This window comes from Bos grunniens, chromosome 25, assembly GCF_055505025.1.
Source record: "Bos grunniens cultivar Pamir isolate PY7600 chromosome 25, Bosgru_T2T1.0, whole genome shotgun sequence".
In the NCBI taxonomy this organism is placed as follows: Eukaryota; Metazoa; Chordata; class Mammalia; order Artiodactyla; family Bovidae; genus Bos; species Bos grunniens.
Window position 1 is genome coordinate 4960511 of NC_141189.1, and position 17946 is coordinate 4978456.

Consider the following 17946-nt stretch of genomic DNA (forward strand, 5'->3'; position numbering starts at 1 on the left):
CAGTTGGCAGCTTTGCTACTAGACCTGTTTTTCAACTTGAAAGAAGAACATACTGGGTATGTTTGTATTTCTTGACCCAAACCAGCCATTGACGTCAAGAGTTAGCTCTGCTGTTAAAAAGTTACACCTTTACGGTTTCCTATTCTTTAGCTTGGTACATTATTGGACCTTGGAGAATATGTATGTTTTACTACTTTTGAGTTGAATTATATCATTTTGACTTTGGACAACACTTTGATGTTTTGAATATTTTGATGTTTAAAAACTGTATTCTTATAAAAACCTTATGAGTTAACCCTTACAGGTTAGCGCACACCCCCTCATTTTTTTTCTTTTTTTTTTGCCAGGGAGAACTGAGGCTCTGGTGTGCTAATTGACTTGCCAGAGTCACACAGTTACGAGTGGTGGAGCCAAGAGTAGGTCTCCGGTCTCTGACTTTGTCCAGTGTTTTTGCACTGTCCTCCGGCGACCAGGATGTTTGGGGTGGGGTACAGGGCGAGTTTAGAGGAAGTTCCCTCGGTCACACCATCGTTTTCCTCCTCAGTACCCACAGTGTTCAGGTAACAAGAGGTGTTTCCTCCTCTTCTCTCTCTCTCTCTCTCTCAGACCATAAGTCGAATTGTAGGAGTTTCACAGTGTCATGTACAGAGAGCCCCAGGCCCTTTGCACATATATCTTTTCACCTTTTACCTGCTTCTCGTTCCCCGTGTCTATAGACATGCAGGGACCCTGTGTGAGGAGAAAGGCGTGGAGGGAGGCGGCCGGCGGCCCTGGAGTGGCTCGAGTGGCTGGAGTGGAAGGTGCCAGGGGCCACCCTGCAGGTGCCCCCCACTGTGGCCTCAGGCTGCCACCCTGCTTCGGATGCCTGCACGCTCCTGGGCGGGGGCCCTGGCACCCAGATCTTCATTCTGCTCCCAGAACAGAGGTGTTGGGAAGGTTGAGGAGGGTCTGTCTGCAGGGGCCTTAGCAGTGCGAGCCAGCGGTGCCCGGAGCCTCTGGGGCAGGACCCACAGTGTCATGCATGTGCGGCTTGTAGTCCAGGGGCCAGGCGGCCAACAGCCCGGCATTCTGCTGCCCGCACGTGGCCACCTGTCCTTCCTTCCTCATCTCCAAAACCCAGGGGCCACCTCTCTCCTTGAGATGGGAGGTTTCTACGGCGCACCTCGTTCTACCACGCTTCGAAGATGCTGCGGGTTTGCTGGACGCACCGCCCCCCACACACACAGATCAGAAGTCTGCAGCAGCCGTCGTCGGGCAGGTCTGGCGGTGCACCTCTCCAGCAGCGCTGCTCGCTTCCTGTCTGCATCACGTCGGGTGGCTCTCACAGTATTTCACACCTTGTCGTCATTGTTTGTTACGATGATCTGTGATCAGTGATCTTCAGCGTTACTATTGAAATTATTTTGACATTTTTTAAGCGATAGTATTTTAAATTAAGGTTTATACATAGCATTTTTTTTTGTTTGTGTTTGCTTTTGGACACATAATAGACTACAGTGTAGTGTGAACATGACTGTTCTATGCACTTGGAAACCTAAAAGTTCATAGACTTGCTTTATCAGGAGAATCTCTTTACTGTGGTGGGCTGGGGCACTGATCCCCCCATGTGCGTGCATTTCGTCTGTAACATTAGAGGTGTCCCGAGGTTTCCCCAGACACTCCACAGGCCTGGTGGAGTGCCGTGAAAACACTGCTTGTAAAGATGGTGTATGGAGGGATTGAATACATCTGACTGGTTTCACTACATCTAACTAATTGAATACATCTAACTGCTTTCTTATCTTGGACTTAAAACTTTTATCGCTTAAAAAACGCCAAAAAAATTACGGTAGTAACACTGAAGGTCAGTGATCACAGATCATTATCACAAACATAATAACAGTGACAAGGTGTGACATACTGTGAGAGCCACCATGGTGTGACACAGACGGGTGTCCACTGAGGTCAGCACGAGGTCGGCGTGTTTATTGAGGACCAGCCGCACAGACCGCAGTGAGCTCTGACCGACTGGTCACGGGTTGTTGTTGACGGTTATTGATGGTGAGAGACAGAAATACTGGCCCTGGAGAGTCGCTTCAGTTCCTTGTGCCTCAGTCTCCTTTTCTGTAAATGGGGACATACCAGTACCCACCTGGGAGGCCTGCTGTGAGGATGAAACGAGTTAACACGTATCAGGTGCAGGAGAAACGCCTGTGTGTAAAGTGCTTTCTGAACACGAGCCGGGATGGTGCGGTGGGATCCGTGGTGGTGCGCACCAGCCACTGGATTCCGCCGGCGTTCGCTCTCGTGTCCTCATCCATGTTGTTTGCTCTATTTCAGACACACGAGCTTTGGAAACTAAAATCACTGAAAATAATTTGATAACGTTTTTGATTTTTGGCCATATAAAGACAAACGTTTTAAATTTTGGACTATGGAAATTCAGTTTCTGAGAACTTTTATTTAAGATTTAAAACTGTAAGTTAGGTATTCAGTTCTATTTTAGTTCAGTGACTTTTTCATTCATATGCCAATTGATAATTTAAAAAATCCCAAGGGTTAAAGCTAAAATCCAAAAAATGTAATCTGCTGTGTCTATGGGAAGTTTTTTTTAGAAAAAGTAGGTTTTTACTTTTCAAGTTAGGCAGTTTTTAAAACTAATTTGTTCTTAAATAAACTGAGTAAATCGTTTTAAGTCAGTCTTGAAAATACGCTCTTTGCCTCCCTCTTGGAGAGGTAGAGTTTGGAAGAGAAGAGAGTGAATTGGAGGGGGCTAAATCACTTATTTAAATCACTTATTTGGGGAAGGCAATGGCAACCCACTCCAGTACTCTTGCCTGGAAAATCCCATGGACGGAGGAGCCTGGTAGGCTGCAGTCCATGGGGTCGCGAAGAGTCGGACACGACTGAGAGACTTCACTTTCACTTTTCACTTTCATGCATCGGAGAAGGAAATGGCAACCCACTCCAGTGTTCTTGCCTGGAGAATACCAGGGACGGCGGAGCCTGGTGGGCTGCCGTCTATGGGGTCGCACAGAGTCGGACTTAGCAGCAGCAGCAGCAGCAAATCACTTATAATGCTTGCATATCTTTGAAAAAGGAGTTAAAACAAACATTTTTAATAATGCAGATTATTTTAGCGTGCTTGAAGTTGTAACTTTATTCTTTACTTGCAGTTAAGAGACTACTACTAGACTATTACTCAGGTAATGTAAGGTATTTAAAATAAATTCAGACAAATTAGCCAGTTTAGAATTCTTCTGTGGTAACTCTAAAAATACCAGGAAATGAGCCATAAGTCTGGTATCAATGCAGAACAAGGTACAAATACATTTAGATTTTAACCTGTTAGCAGTCAGAGTGATTTACCAAAAAAAACCAAAACTGATCATCTCCATTCTTTAAGTAATTAGGAATATGGCGTTGCCTTTTTCTATGAAAAAGGATTTTAAAACATAAATTATTTATCAGGGAACTCAATACACTTACCACCCTGATTTCCCAAGAAAGCCTTTTTCCACAGCAGTTCCATGTCATGTCATCCTGGGTGTTGATTCACCTTGTTCTCATGTTCACTTCACTCTTTCTGTTTTCAGTGACTTAGCCCTGAGAAACTGCTTTCTTACCTCGGACTTAAATGTGAAAGTGGGTGATTATGGAATAGGATTCAGCAGGTACAAGGTAAGCCAGAGGTTTAAGGGTTCTCTCTCTGATCTAATTTAATGCTCATGAAGTGGTCATATCACAAAATGCCATGCCTGTTTGGAAAGGGAGGGTAAATAATTATTGCTGCTATATAATAAAATATACACATCATATATAAATATTTCTGTTACATGTTTGGTAAAATTTCAGCTCAAATCAGTAAGCTTGGGATTTGAGTTTTTCAGCTCTCATAAATATATCCCCCAAAGAAAATAAGTAAAGTACCTGTGAAATTTTTATTTGTGTGTGTTTGTTTAGCCCAGCTGAGTAAGGTGGCTTACTCTGGGGCAAAAAAAAAAAAAAAATTGATGCAAATGTAAGTCTGTTCTTAGTCTCCATAGTAGCTCTAGTATCTTGAGCACTTGCTGTATGCCACCCAGGCACTATGAAGGACTTGCCCGCGTGGTCTCATGTAGTCCTCATTGTAAAGGGAGGGCTGGTGCCTCTTCCTGATCTTACAGGTCAGGAGTGAGGCTCATGTTTGCTGCTTGCTCAAGAGTCACAGAGCTGGTAGATGGTTGAACGTTGACTCAACAGTCTGTCCAATTCGAAAGCCTGCACTCTTACTCATTAACCACCCTGTTCTTCTGCTCAGGAATACAGCCCAGCATAGTTTACAAGATATTTTGCTCAGAGTCTGTGTTCTGTGCATCAGACACGGCGTACTTTCCTTTTCCAGGAAGGGAGACTGAGCAGGTGTTCATGGTTCAGAAACCAGCTCATGAGGCCCAGGAGGCTGATTCAGAGAAACCCTCCACCCACCCTCTGCCCGGAAACTCTGTCTCTGTGTCCATTTCTTTTTCTGACTTGTGTTTTTGGGTAGAGTATGTGTTTTCTGAGAATGACCTGGGATTAAGTTACTGAGCTCACTAGAAGTGTTAGAGAATTCAAAATTCTGTGTGCTTTCTTACAAAACAGGAGGATTATATTGAGACAGATGATAAAAAATTTTTCCCTCTGCGGTGGACTGCTCCAGAATTAGTAACCAGCTTTCAAGACAGACTGCTAACTGCAGATCAAACTAAATATAGTAATATCTGGTATGTATCGATTTACCATTCGATTAGGCTTTTGTTATTAACAGAGTCCTAACTTCTTTCTTCTCAAGTACTTTCTTAAGGGAAAGTATAATAATTGAATGAGATGTAGGAATACCAGTGACTGATGATGTGAAAGACAATTTATTGACATCATAGCAGTGATCCCAGTTTTTGCAATGGTGCAATAACTTTTACCCATTCAATAGTAATAATCTCCATAAAAGCAGGAACCAAGGCTGTTTTCTTTGCCTACTATAGGGCCTTGTTTATAGTAGATGTTTAATAAATATTAATTGAGTGAATGAAAAAACTGAAAGAGGTATGTAAGACTAACAGTTTCTGTTACAGCTTTCTAAATTTATATCTACCTTTTTTTTTGGTGCTGTTGTCCTGCTTTTTCTATTTTTTTTTTGCTTCTTACTTTCTTATGGAATTTTTTTCTTTTCCTCGTAGTTTGGGAGCTGTGTAGTCTATTGCTATGATTGTATTGGCTACCCTAGAAATAACATGCATACTTAACTTAGTCTAACAGTAGTTCTTACTTTGGCCCCTTTCTGAGCAATACAAGGACCCCAGGGTATTTTAACATGCTTTAAATTTACACACACACACACACACACACACACACACACACACACACACACATGCAATTATGTTCATCATTGTGAGGTATCTTATTTTTTTTCTCTTAACCCCACAAGATGTTATTTTTCTTAACATCAGTGTTTGTTTAGGTTTATCCACATAATTAAATCACTTTGCTTTTTTTCTGAAATTTCCCCCAAATCTCAGACCTTCTGTTGGGGCTTACTCTCCTTCTATCTGAAGTATGGCCTTCAGAATTCCCTGTGGTGCAGTCTCCCTGGTAACAGACTCTCAGGTCTTTTTCTGTAGGTCTGAGCATACCTCTGTTTTGTCCTCATTCTTGAAGTGTATTTTTCACTTGGTGACAGTTATTTTCTCTCCGTGTATTGAAGATCTCACTCCACTGTCTTCTGGCTTCCATCGTTGCTCTTGAGAAGTCAGCCGTAAGTCTCCCTAAGCTCTTTGAAGGTAACGTGACTTCTTCTCTCTGGCTGCTTTTAAACTCTTCTCTTTGTCTTTTGTTTTTTTGTAGTTTCACTGTAATATGTGTGGGTGTGGACTTTTTTTGTTTTTCTGCTTGGCATTTCATCTTAGGTGGGTGTTCTCAGCCCTTATCCTCCCAATAACTGCCTCAGCCCCATTTTTTCTTCTTTTGGAAGTCTGATTAGACACGAGTCACGACCTCTTGCTTTGTCTTTTGTCTCTTATTCTCTCCTTCAGCTCCCTGTGCCACACTCTAGATCATTTTTCAGACCTGTGCTCTAGCTGCTAATTCTTGGTCTTTTTAAAATTCCTTCTTCGGCTGTGTCTATTCCTCTATTAAATCTCTCTACTGAATTTTATAGTTCAGGTAATTGGCTTTTCTGTTTTAGGAGGTCTATTTGATTTTTTAAAAAACTGTCCCAGAGTTTTTTAAAGTTCAGTTATGATCTGCATCCGATAATTCCCGTATCTGAGGTCTTCGTGGATTTGATCTTCCTGGTTCTTGATGGTGCCTTGTTTCCTCGGGGCCTTCTGATGGTGAGGATCCTGGAAGCCTGGCCTTGAGAACATTCCCTCAGAGAGGGTGCACCCGTGCTTGTGTCAGCTCTCTGGGTGTCCTGGCTCGGCAGGGACAACAGCAGCCCAGGGCTTTCTGTATTCAGCCTGAGGTCTTTGGGGCACTCGGATGGTGTGAGCTTGGGCTGCGAATCCCAGTAAGGCCAGCTCTGTGGTCACAGCTTCTTCGGGACTGTCCATCCCCCTACCCCTGCCGCAGGCACACGCACACGTGTACTCAACATACATGTACACACACACTCACAGTCACAAACGTGCACTCACTCACAGGGCCTCCGTGCCAAGCCAGCTTGCCCCCCCGGGCTCCTGGGGGGCAGGTGTGTCCCCACCATGGTGAGGAGGTCTCTGTGAGGCCCCCTGTTGGGCAGGGCCAGGGCTTGGGCCTGTGCACCGTTGAGCCTTGCTCGCTACAGACAGGTGTGTGGGTCCCGTGCTCCGGCAGGCGCCACGGTCAGACACAGCGTGGCATTCTTTGTTCTCTGAGCTCCAAGTTCTGTCCAGTGAGTTCTCTGCCGGCTTCTCTGTTGTTGATATGTTTTATACGAAGTTGCCTTTCACGCATCATCCGTATTGTTACTGTTCTCAGTGGGGTGATTGACCTGAAGACTTACCCTGCGTTCCCAGAGACGGAGCCTGCCCATTGTTTCTGATGGGGCGAGAAGCCCTGGCGCAGGGCTGCCAGTGGTGTCAGCTTCTGCCGGAGGCAGGGACCACACTGCCCTGTGCTGGGGGTGACCTGAGGGTCTTGGTTCCATGAGTTTGGTGGAAGAGGGGAGAAGAGCTACAGGACGTTTTTCCTTCCAGAAGAAAGCAGGCCACTGGTCCTTAGGGAGACAGGGAATGGTGGGCAGCGGCTGATACCGCTTTTCCTGAGGAGACTGGGCAGAAAGACGAGGGAATAGGGAGCCGCAGGATGGGCCTTGAAGAGGGGGACACGTCTCATCTTCCTTGGTGGCCTGCGTGAGAAGACGCACGAGGGATGCTGGAGAGAGGTGTTAGGAGTGGGGAGCTGAGAAAGCCCAGGCCTCATGTGCTCTGAAGAGCAGCGGAGGGGCTGAGGAGAGGGCTGGTTCAGGAACAGGCCTTATTGGGGGAGAGAAAGGGCGTCAGGGGTCTGGAGAAGCTGAGGTGGGCAGAGGTACACGCCCAGGATCAGATCAGGTGCTGAAAACACTCACTGTGCCCCAGTCAGAGACTGCCTTTGTGGTCTTTAGCATTTCATGCAAACTTTTTATTTTCCTTAATTAAATAAGTTGGTAATTCCCTAAAGTCATTGACAGTGTCTTAAACTTCTTTTTCATCCAAGATGGCTCTCTGCTCCTAGCAGTTCTGTACCAAGGGCACGTCTCCCTTCTTGAACTGGACTAGAGATTTGGGTTCTTTTATTTCCTTGATAGAAATGCCCTCTCCACCTAGATACTGAATATGTTGATTTACTCACTGATTTGTGAGATAAGCGTAAAGAGAATTTAACTCGTAAGTTATATTGTACTCTGCAGTGTCAAATAATAGATTGATGTATTCAAATACAGCTTATTTTTCTGGTGGGTGTCGGTCATCGTCATGTGAATCATCAGTAGCTACATCTGACAGGAGTCACAGCCACATGAGAGCTTTCTAAGCATGCAGCCATGCCTGCATCTGCCAGCTAAGAGTCCTCAGCGGTGGGTGCTCAGTACCAGCGTCCGGGTGACACAGATGACCAGCCAGGTCCAGGAGCCACTGCAGAAAATAGATTGTAACACACGACGGGAGGGGAGTGGTGGGAAGGAACACGGAGACCACGTAGAGGAGGTATCCCCCCCAACCCACCAGCAAAGGCCATTTCCAAGGGGACAGCGCTGGGCACACGGGCGGGCGGGGCAGGTACAGAGAAGGTGGTCCCTTGCCTGTGGTGACGGTACCCGTAGGCAGTGAGTGATCCGGGCAGGTGGCCTCTTCCACCAAGCAGTGAAGAGTCGTCCTTCCTGATAGCGGAAAGCCCTGAATACTCAGAATAACTACAATAGGAAACACGCAGGTCAACAGGGAAGACCTGTTCACTTTGGAAGTTCCACTGCTTACTACTGTTGTGAATGGGATTCCCCCCCACCGCCACCAAAACCCTCAGAATTCCGTGTGTTTACCCTATATCTAGCCATGTTGCTGAATCCTTTCAAGGCCATTGTGATGATCTTTTATGATTCCTTGAGTTTTAAAGTTGACAGTCATTTGAATGCTTCCTTGTGATTATTCCCTCTAGCTCCACCTAATTATTATTTTTTTTTTTACCTTGGCCGGAACTCCTAAAGTAACATTCTGTTAGTCAGTCTGAGGAGGCGTTCTTGCTGTGGTCCACACCTTAATAGAAGTGCTTGCTTTTTAAGTCATGTTAAAGCTCTATCTTGAATAACCTCTTCCGTAGCCCCTTGTGCTTGAAATGACTGATGGCTGTACGTGTAAAACTGTGGGTGTTACAGATTCAGTATCTGAAGAGAGAAAGATGTGCTTTTTTATTCCCCCACAGGTCCCTGGGTGTGACGCTTTGGGAGCTCTTTGAGAATGCTGCTCAGCCTTATTCCAACCTCTCCAACTTAGATGTTCTCAACCAGGTCATTCGAGAGAGAGACACGAAACTCCCCAAGCCCCAGCTGGAGCAGCCCTACTCCGACAGATGGTGGGTAACTTCACGTCACCTTCTCTCAGAAGGCGAAGAAAGTCTGTCTCCACAAGTCTTAGTTATATATTCCCTGATTTTCAACAGTAAATGTTATGAAAAGCAATCATTTATATATTATTCATGACTGATTTTAGAATTAACATCTAGTTTTTAAAATGTAATACTGTTTAAAAAAAATGTAGAACCAGCAGGAATTTCTGTCTTATACATGTGATAAGAAACTTGTTAAGTCTGAGTTAATTCTAAGAATCAGTTTGAGGGCATTTGCTATCGTGGAATTGTTTTTGAACAAGGCTGTATGTGTGACACTCAGCGTGTGACGAGACAGGTAGCACAGACATGGTTGGGTTTGAATTGGCACCTGAGGCAGTTTGCATAATGTGTGTTGACATTTGCAAAAACAAATTTACTTCTTAAGAATCTCCAGACCCGTTCTTACCTCGGTTTCCAGGTAGAGTCAGGCTCCCCTGTGTCGAGGCCCCTGTCCGTGCCACCCTGTGCTCAGCGGGCGTTGCCCCTGCATCTGGTTGCCCTTATGTGTGGGCACTGCTCAGCCCCTCACCCGACTTGCTAGAACTAACTCACCCAGAATAACTGGATGTTTCTGCCGTAAATTTAATACCATGACATCGTCGTCCTGTCTTCCCTTCCACTCACGGCCGCAGTTTAAGGCGTTGCCCGTATTCAGCCAACCCTTTGAAGACCATCTCCTGGCTGCCACCTACTCTGGGCTTCTGTTTCTGCTCTTGCTCTCCACCCTCAGCTCCTTTGGTGGCCTGAGGGAAGCATGTGCTGCAGAAGGTCGTGGTGTTCCTTTCTGTCGGGGGAATCGTTAGAGAGTAGTCACCACGGCCTGTGTCTGGGTGAGTCCTTGCAAAATAGAGTGAGTAAGTCTCATACGTTAGACACGTGCATCCTTGACTAAGCAGGAGACCGATGGCAGTTGTGTTCAGAGGAGAGCATTTTAGGGCTGCTTGTAAATTCAGTGGCTGAGCGCGTGGAAAACACCAGAAGAACAAACGACAAGGCCAGAAGAATTGCAGTGATGCTGCACAGGGTCCTAAGGATGCAGAAATCAGTGGCCAGATTTTCTCTCTCCATTTCCACTTTCCCCCAGAGCTCACCATGAACCAGACTCCTGCTGGTGGCCAGCAAAGTGATTCAAGTGTTGGGACTTCTTGGGTGTTGAGCTGGCCTAGGGGGTCCTTGTGAGGTCTTTTCTTGTTTTAAAACAATTTGTCATCTGTCCACTAATCTCCTGTCTCGCTCAGGTATGAAGTCTTGCAGTTCTGCTGGCTGTCACCAGATAAGCGGCCAGCAGCGGAGGACGTGCACCGGCTGCTCACCTACCTGCGGATGCAAAGCCAGAGGGACCCGGAAGTGGACTTTGAGCAGCAGTGGAACGCACTCAAGCCCACCGCAAACAGCAGAGACGCTGCAAGTAACGCCGCCTTCCCCATCCTCGACCACTTCACCAGGGACCGGCTCGGCAGAGAGATGGAGGAGGTCCTCACTGTGACCGAGACCAGCCAAGGCCTGAGCTTCGAGTACGTCTGGGAGGCGGCCAAGCACGACCATTTCGACGACCGTAGCCGGGGCCCCCCGGATGAAGCCTTGTCCTACACCAGCATTTTCTTCCCCACGGAAGCGTTTGAGAGCTCGCTCTCAGACCCCGGTCCTGGCAAGCAGGATGACAATGGCCAGGATGTCCCCCTGCGGGCCCCCGGGGTGGTGCCCGTTTTCGATGCCCACAACCTTTCTGTCGGAAGCGACTACTACATCCAGTTAGAGGAAAAAAGCCGTAGCAACTTGGAGCTAGATTACCCGCCCGCTCTGCTCACGACAGAGATGGATAATCCTGAGAGGCTTGGGGATGGCGCATCCCAGTGTCTGACGCTCAGGAGCCTGGAGCTTGAGGAGTCCAGTACAGAGGAGGATTTCTTCCAGAACAGTGCAGACCCCAAAGACGCCAGCAGACCCGAGGAGGCGCACAGCACCAAGAGCCCTGAGAGCCCTTTCAACAGTTTATTTAATGACCTTGACAAGTCAGAGGCTTTGCCCAGTCACCAAAAAATATTTGACTTGATGGAACTAAATGGAGTCCAAGCTGACTTTAAGCCTCCCACCCTGAGTTCAAGTTTGGATGACCCCAAAGAGTCCGTAATCGCACGCCACTTGGAGAGGGAAAAGCCCCGTAAGCTTGACTGTGAGCCTCTTTACTCCACAGACAGACTCGTACACCAAGATGGTTTTGATCAGCTGGACAGTGAAGAGTTGTCAGAAAACTTTTTATTTCTTCAAGAGAAGAACTTACTGAAAGACTCTTTGTCCAGCAAAGAGCATGTAAATGATCTGCAGACAGAACTCAGAAATGCTGGCTTTCCTGAATCCATGTTAGAAACTCCCAGTAGAAAGTCTGTAGAGGCTGAGTCTAAGTTTGCTGAAAATAAACCCTACTCTTCGCTGCAGGAGAGCATCAGCGTTCACAGCAAGGAGTCGGGTGCAGCGCCCAAGGGTGGCACTGGGGCAGCGGCCTCACCTTGCTCCCCACAGCCGCAGGTACCTCCTACCTCGCTCAAAACCCAGGGGCCGCCTCATGATGTCCCCCCGGGGGCGGCCCTGAAGCAGGGCGGAGCCAGGCCCATGCATCCAGAGGGCGGTGTCTGTGAAGATAGCACCTGCCGAGAGGCAAACCCAGACTCCACGCCTGCCCCACCGGACACCCCCGCCCCCACTGGCAACGGGTACCTGGCCCTGACTCAGCACGGGGAGGGGGCCGTGAGCCTGGCCCAGAGCGACCCCAGCCTGGTCCAGGACACCGCTGCCAGCAAGGTGAGTATAGGGAACGGCCTCCCAGAATCGAGGCAGAACTTAAAAAACCAGCTGCCTTTGGAAGACCACGGCCCTCGAGGCCCGCGGGAGAGAGCCCGGGAGGCCGCCGAGGTCCTGGGGCAGCTGGGTCGTAGAGATGCTGCTGCAGAGGAGGGCGGCTTGGTGTCCACCCTCTCCTCAGACTCGGCCAGTCAGGACAGCCTCCTGGAGGACAGCTTGTCGGCGCCCGGCCCTGCCTCTGAGCCGTCTGTGGAGACCCCGGACTCCCTGGATTCCATGGACGTCCATGAGGCTTTCCTGGGCTCCTTAGGGCCTCACGCGCCACAGAAACTCCTGACCCCCGACAAGCCAGCGGACAGTGGTTACGAGACAGAGAACCTGGAGTCCCCCGAGTGGACGCTGCACCCGGCCCCCGAGGGCACTGCGGCGCCCGACACCGCCTCGGCGGGTGAGGACACGCCCACCGGGCTGCCTCCCAAGCCCGTCATCGTCATCTCAGATGCCACCGACAGCCACAGAGGCACGGAGGTGACCTCGCAGACCGCTGCGCCTGCGTCCCAGGGCTCGCACCGAGACTCCGCGTACTTCTCAGACAACGACTCTGAGCCCGACAGGAGGTCGGAGGGGGCCCTGGGCACCTCGGTGTCAGCCCTGGGAGCAGACCAGCCCCTGCCTGAGCCTGGTGTCCCGCTGCAGAGTCCCAGCCCCCTGGACAGCTGCCTGGACAGCAGCAGCAGCCCGCCTGACCCTAGCTGTCCTCCTGCTCCGCAGAAATCCCGTCACTTGGAATCCAGAGAACCCGCAGAACCAGCTCCCCTTGACCCTCCCACACACACACTTCGCCCTGACGACGAGGCTGGCAGCCCCTCGAGTCTGCAGAACTCGGAGCTGAGCAGCGGGGACGACCTCGAGGCCCCCGAGGAGCCCCCCTGCACGCTGGCTTCCACCGGCACTAACACCGACGAGCTCCTGGCGCTGACCCATGCCCCTCTCCGCTGCGGCGGCCCCGCGGCGCCAACTCCAGAGAAGGCCTTGTGCGGCCACTCCGAGGGCCCCAAGCTGAAGGAGCCGGACGTGGAGGGAAAGTACCTGGGGAAGCTCGGCGTGTCGGGCATGCTGGACCTTGCCGAGGATGGGATGGACGCCGACGAGGAGGACGAGAACAGCGAAGACTCGGATGAGGACCTGCGGGCCTTCACCCTGCACAGCCTGAGCTCCGAGTCCGAGGACGAGGCCGAGCACCCGGTGCCCGTGGTCCTCAGCCGCGAGGACGGCCGCCACCTGCGGAGCCTGCTGAAGCCTGTGGACCCGCTGCCCGGCTGCAGGAGGGAGAGGAAGGCGGTGACGTTCTTCGACGACGTCACAGTCTATCTCTTTGACCAGGTATCTGTTCCCTGTCCCCTCCGGGTTGTCATGTTGGAGATTCCAGCATGTGTTGGGGCAACGAGCGTGCTCGGGTTTTCCGACTGCTGTTCTGAGGACACTGACTGTGATTTCTCAGAAAAAGGAGTTTGGGGGTGGTTACAGCATCAGTTTGTGAGGTCTGCACGGGGAACTCCTGTCACGTGAAGGGGAAGGGTCTGCGTGCTCCTCCCGGGTGTCCCGGCAGAGCCGCCCAGTCACTCGTTCTTCCAGAGCAGACGAGTGTCCGTGGGCGGTCGGCAGCAACGCCCACTGCCCAGGAGTGGCTGGAACCGTCCGAGGCTCACAGGTAGCCCTGGAGACACTGACCAGCCGCGGTGCCTGTGGAGCAGGGGTGGGGGTGGCAAGACAGCGGGGCAGGGCGAGAAGGGATCACCTGGCCTCAGCGTTTGTGTTTTGTCAAAAGCTGTTGAAATTCACGGGTCCCTTTCTTCACCTTCTCGGTGCACTTGAATTGTTCCGTTCACAGAGCGGATGACCTGTAGGTGGGATGACAAAAGAGTTATGAATTGTGTGTTGTGAGCAGTGTGGGCAGGTGCTGGGGAAGATGTCTGGGGGTCTCACTGGAGCAGTGAGGTGGACCCAGCCCCGTGGAAGCCGCTGCCTGGTCTACGGAAGGGCTGCACTCGTGTGGTGACTTGGTGGGGAGGAGGTGATGTTTTGATGGGTTCTGGAGACGGGGCAGGATCGCCTAAGAGCCAGACTCAAGGCACGAGAACAAAGGTACGGAAATCAGGTGTGAGACACGCTCAGTAGGTGTGAGATTTGTCATAGAGTGGAAAAGTGGGTCAGGTCCCAAAGAAAGTCCTGAAAATCTTCTGCAGTGGCCAGTCGGTCCCATGCGACTTCCATGGAGTCGTAGCTACCCGTGGGTTCAGACTGATGGCTGGTAGGTACCTTCCTGCTCTTGCTGTACAGCTTCATGAGCCTATTTTGAAGTGGTTTGGTTTTTAAGTGGTTTGAGTTCCTTAGCTCCAGAGTTTTCACTGAGCATCATGGGTTTTGGCAGCTCTGCCTCGGTTATTTCCCCATTGGCTCAGCGGGTGCTTGGTGAACGCTGACTCAACTTACTTGTGACATCACAGCCCAGCAAGTGAATATCTGGGTGCCCCCCTTCCCACGTAGGGTCTCCTTAGCTTCGCTGTGCGTCGGGGGGTCTCCCAGCGTTCCTCACGGGCCCTTCCGTGAGCCTGGTGGGGGTGTTGGACCCTCCGCTCTCGCACAGCCCCCTCTGGACCCACAGTGGGTGGTGACGCTTACTTGCAGGTGAGGTGACACACGGCCACACCATTCAGCCTGTCACAGGGCAGGTGAGCTCTGCGCTCAGTCCTGTGCATCCCAGCGTGGGTCACTGTGACGACAGGGCCTGGCCCGGCGGTGTGGGAGGTAGTGTCACAGCCCAGAGCCCCCGGACTCTGAGGTCCTGGGGCAGACGGGGGAGCTGGGGGTCTGTGTGTTGCGTTTCTTTAGTTCATTTGGTCTACAAAGACATGTTCCTTCAAAAAGAAAAAAAATTCAGTGAGCGTAAGGAAAAATACTTTCTCAGGAAAGATTTTTTTTCAATTTAAAGAACAGAAAAACACTCAAGAAAACCAAACTTCTCAGTAATTGCTACCGCTTCTCTCACATACACACACCAGAAACTAACTTTAAGTGCTGAAAAGCATTTAAGAAAACAAAACTTGTCTGTAATTCCTACTGCTTCACACACACACACGTAAGTGCTCTCCATAACCGCCCCCTGCAGAGTAATAGGACTCTTCCATCCCCACAAGGTCCCTGGTTCCCGCCACATCCGTCCCCTGGCAACCACTGACCTGGAGTTCTGTCTTTTCTAGAACCGTGTAAGTGGCAGGAGTGTTGTTACCGTTTAGTCATTAAGTCGTGTCCGACTCTCTCACAACATAGAGTGTAGCCCGCCAGGCTCCTCCGTCCCCCTGATTTCCCAGGCAAGAAGACTGGAGTGGGTTGCCATTTCCTTCTCCATGGGATCTTGCCGACCCAGAGATAGAACCCATGTCTCGTGTGCTGGGTGGCGGGTCCGTTACGGCTCGGCTGAGCCGCCCCGGAAGGCCGAGGGCGGGATTAGACCGTGTGTGACCTTGAGTGTCCAGAGACTCACTCAGTCCAAAGGTCAGGGAGTCCCCACCGCCGCAGGTTGTTCGTTAACCTGCTGGCCGGTATTTACACCAACTGTTTCTATTCTTATTTTTAATCTTTTTAAAAGTTAAACAGTAAAATTGACGCTTTTTTTTGTACAATGCTGTAAAACTGTAGCGCTCGGGTCACCCTCCCCAGAACCACGAGAGACGCAGCTCCCTCACCCCAGAATACGCCCCGTGCTCGCTCCTGCGCCCTGAGCACCCCTGTATCATTTTACATTCCCACCAGCAGCGTGTGTGACCCAGCATGTAACCTTCGGAGGCTGACTGTTACACTCTGAGCCGTAGAAGGCGTCGCTTGTTGCAGTAGTCCCTTCCTTTTAGACGTGTTCCATCCTGCGGACATGTAATCGTTGTAACCATTTACCTGCGGAAGCACATTTGGTTTTCCGCTTTGGGGCTATCACAAATAAAGCTGCTTTGAATAACTGTAGGTTTTTGTGTGGACACAATTTTTACTTTGAATCTGAGATAAAGGCCCAGGAGTATGATTGTTGGGTTATATGATATGTGTGTGTGTTTAGGCTTTTTTTTTTAATTGAAGTATAACGAGGGACAGGGAAGCCTGGTATGCTGCAGTCCGTGGGGTTGCAAAGAGTTGACCAACGACTTAGTGACTGAACAATAACAATAGTTGATTTATAGTGTATGTTTAGTTTTTAAAGAAAATGACAAACTGTTTTCCAGAGGGGCTGTATCATTTTACATTCCGGACAGCGTACGTGAGGTCTAGTTTCTCGTGGTTTGTTTGTTTTGCTTTGGCCGCACCGTGTGGTTTGTGGGATCTTAGTTCCCCAAGCAGGGAACGCACACGGGCCCGTGGCGGTGAAAGCACCGCGTCTTAACAACTATACTGCCAGGGAATTCTCATTATTTTTTATTTTGGCTTTTCTAACAGACGTGAAGTGATACTGCATCATGGTCTTAAACTGGATCTCCCTATTGGACCGTGATGTTGCTGTCTTTTTGTGGGCTGCTTTGCTATCCACGTGTTCAGTGAGGTGCCCCTTTTGCCCATTTTCTGGGTGAATTCTCTGTGTTCTTTGAATTTTGGAAGTTCTTTATAAGTTCTAGATGAGAGTCCTTTGTCAGATATATGGCTTGGAAATACTTCTCCCAATCTGTAGCTTATATCTTTCACAGAGCAAGGGGTTTTTAAGTTTTGATGAATTCCAGTTTATAATTTTTTTTTTTCTGTTTATGGATCATGCTTTAGGTATCATGTCTAAGTTCTTCACCAAACCCTAATTCCTGAATATTTTCTCTAAAAATTTTATATAGTTTTGCATTTTTCATTTAGATCTGTTACACATTTTGAAATAGTTTTTGTATAATGTTTAGGTTGGGGTTCATTGTTTTGCCTCCGGATGGATGTCCAGTTGTTCCAGCACCATCTGTTGAAAATACTATTCTCTCTCCATTGAATTGCTTTTGCACCTTCATCAAAAGTTAAATGGCCATATTTTTTTTTTAATGGATCTGTTTCTGGACTTTCTGCTCTATTCCATTGATCTGTATGTTTTCCCCTTTACCACAATCTTGGTTCCATTTGCTCCTTGCCAGTATGCAGAAGTGTGGTTGATTTTTGTATGTTGACTCTCTATCCTACTCTACTGATTTATCAGTTCTAGGAATTTTGTTTTCAAATTCCTTGTGGTTTTCTACATGATCAAGCATGTTGCCTGCAAATAGGGACAGGTTTATTCTTTTCCAAACTGTATCTCTTTCATTTCTTTTTCTTACCTTATTACACTAGCTAGGACTTCCAGGACAGTGTTCAATAGAGGGTTTACCTAACATTGCTTGATTTTTCAATATTTAATGAGCCTTGCATTCCTGGGAAGTAAAGCCCACTTGGTTTAAGGTATTCTTGTTACATGTTGCTGGATTTGATTTGCTGGTTATCTTGTGGAGGATTTCATGTTGTGGAGGTCTGCATATTGGTCTGTAATTTTGGGGGGTGTTTGACTACTTGGCTGACTTTACTCTGGTGCTGTCTTTGGTTTGGTGTCAAGGTAATGCTGGTCTCATAAAGTGAGTTGGAAAGTCACAGTCGATTGACTAACACAGGTTGGAACGGTGTGGGTCCACTTACACGTGGGTTTTTTTTACTAAACACCTACCAAATACTACACGATCCAAGATTGGTTGAATCTGTGAATGTAGCACCTTGGGTATCAAGGGGCGATGGTACAGTTACAGGTGGATCCTCAGCTGTGCCGGAATCAGTGCCCTCGCCCCACGGGCATCAGTCGGGTCAGCTGTATTCCCTCTTCTGGGAAGAGATTGTGTGGATTTATTGATCTCTCTCTGAAGAACTGCTTTTGGTTTCATGGCATGTTTTCCTTTGTTTTCTGTTTAATTTTATCAATTTCTATTTTATCTTTTATGTCTTCTGCTTGCTTTGGATTTATTTTGCTCTTTTTCTGGACTCTTCCAGTAGAAGCAAGGGATTTGAGACCTTTTTTTCATTTTACTATTAACATTTAATGTAGTAAGTTGC

At 48.8% G+C, this 17946-nt stretch overlaps 1 protein-coding gene and 1 long non-coding RNA gene across 7 annotated transcripts in view; one reads left to right on the forward strand and one right to left on the reverse strand.

Annotated features, from left to right (window-relative positions):
* LMTK2 (lemur tail kinase 2) overlaps nucleotides 1-17946 on the forward strand; it is a 77063-nt gene that overhangs the window by 50653 nt on the left and 8464 nt on the right. For all 5 annotated transcript variants that reach the window (XM_086373928.1, XM_086373929.1, XM_086373931.1 and 2 more), the window contains exons 8-11: nucleotides 3576-3660; nucleotides 4603-4724; nucleotides 8875-9024; nucleotides 10299-13242. In XM_086373928.1, the coding sequence (XP_086230054.1) occupies nucleotides 3576-3660; nucleotides 4603-4724; nucleotides 8875-9024; nucleotides 10299-13242 (3301 nt within the window). The remainder of the gene's footprint in view (nucleotides 1-3575; nucleotides 3661-4602; nucleotides 4725-8874; nucleotides 9025-10298; nucleotides 13243-17946) is intronic.
* LOC147344774 (uncharacterized) lies at nucleotides 13237-15355 on the reverse strand. Of its 2 annotated transcripts, none has more exons than XR_015154288.1 (3): nucleotides 15099-15355; nucleotides 14542-14777; nucleotides 13237-13760 (listed from the first exon to the last, which is right to left on the reverse strand). It is a non-coding gene; the product is annotated as an uncharacterized LOC147344774 (long non-coding RNA). The 2 variants fall into 2 exon arrangements; XR_015154289.1 differs by having other exon boundaries at nucleotides 14353-14777; nucleotides 15099-15308.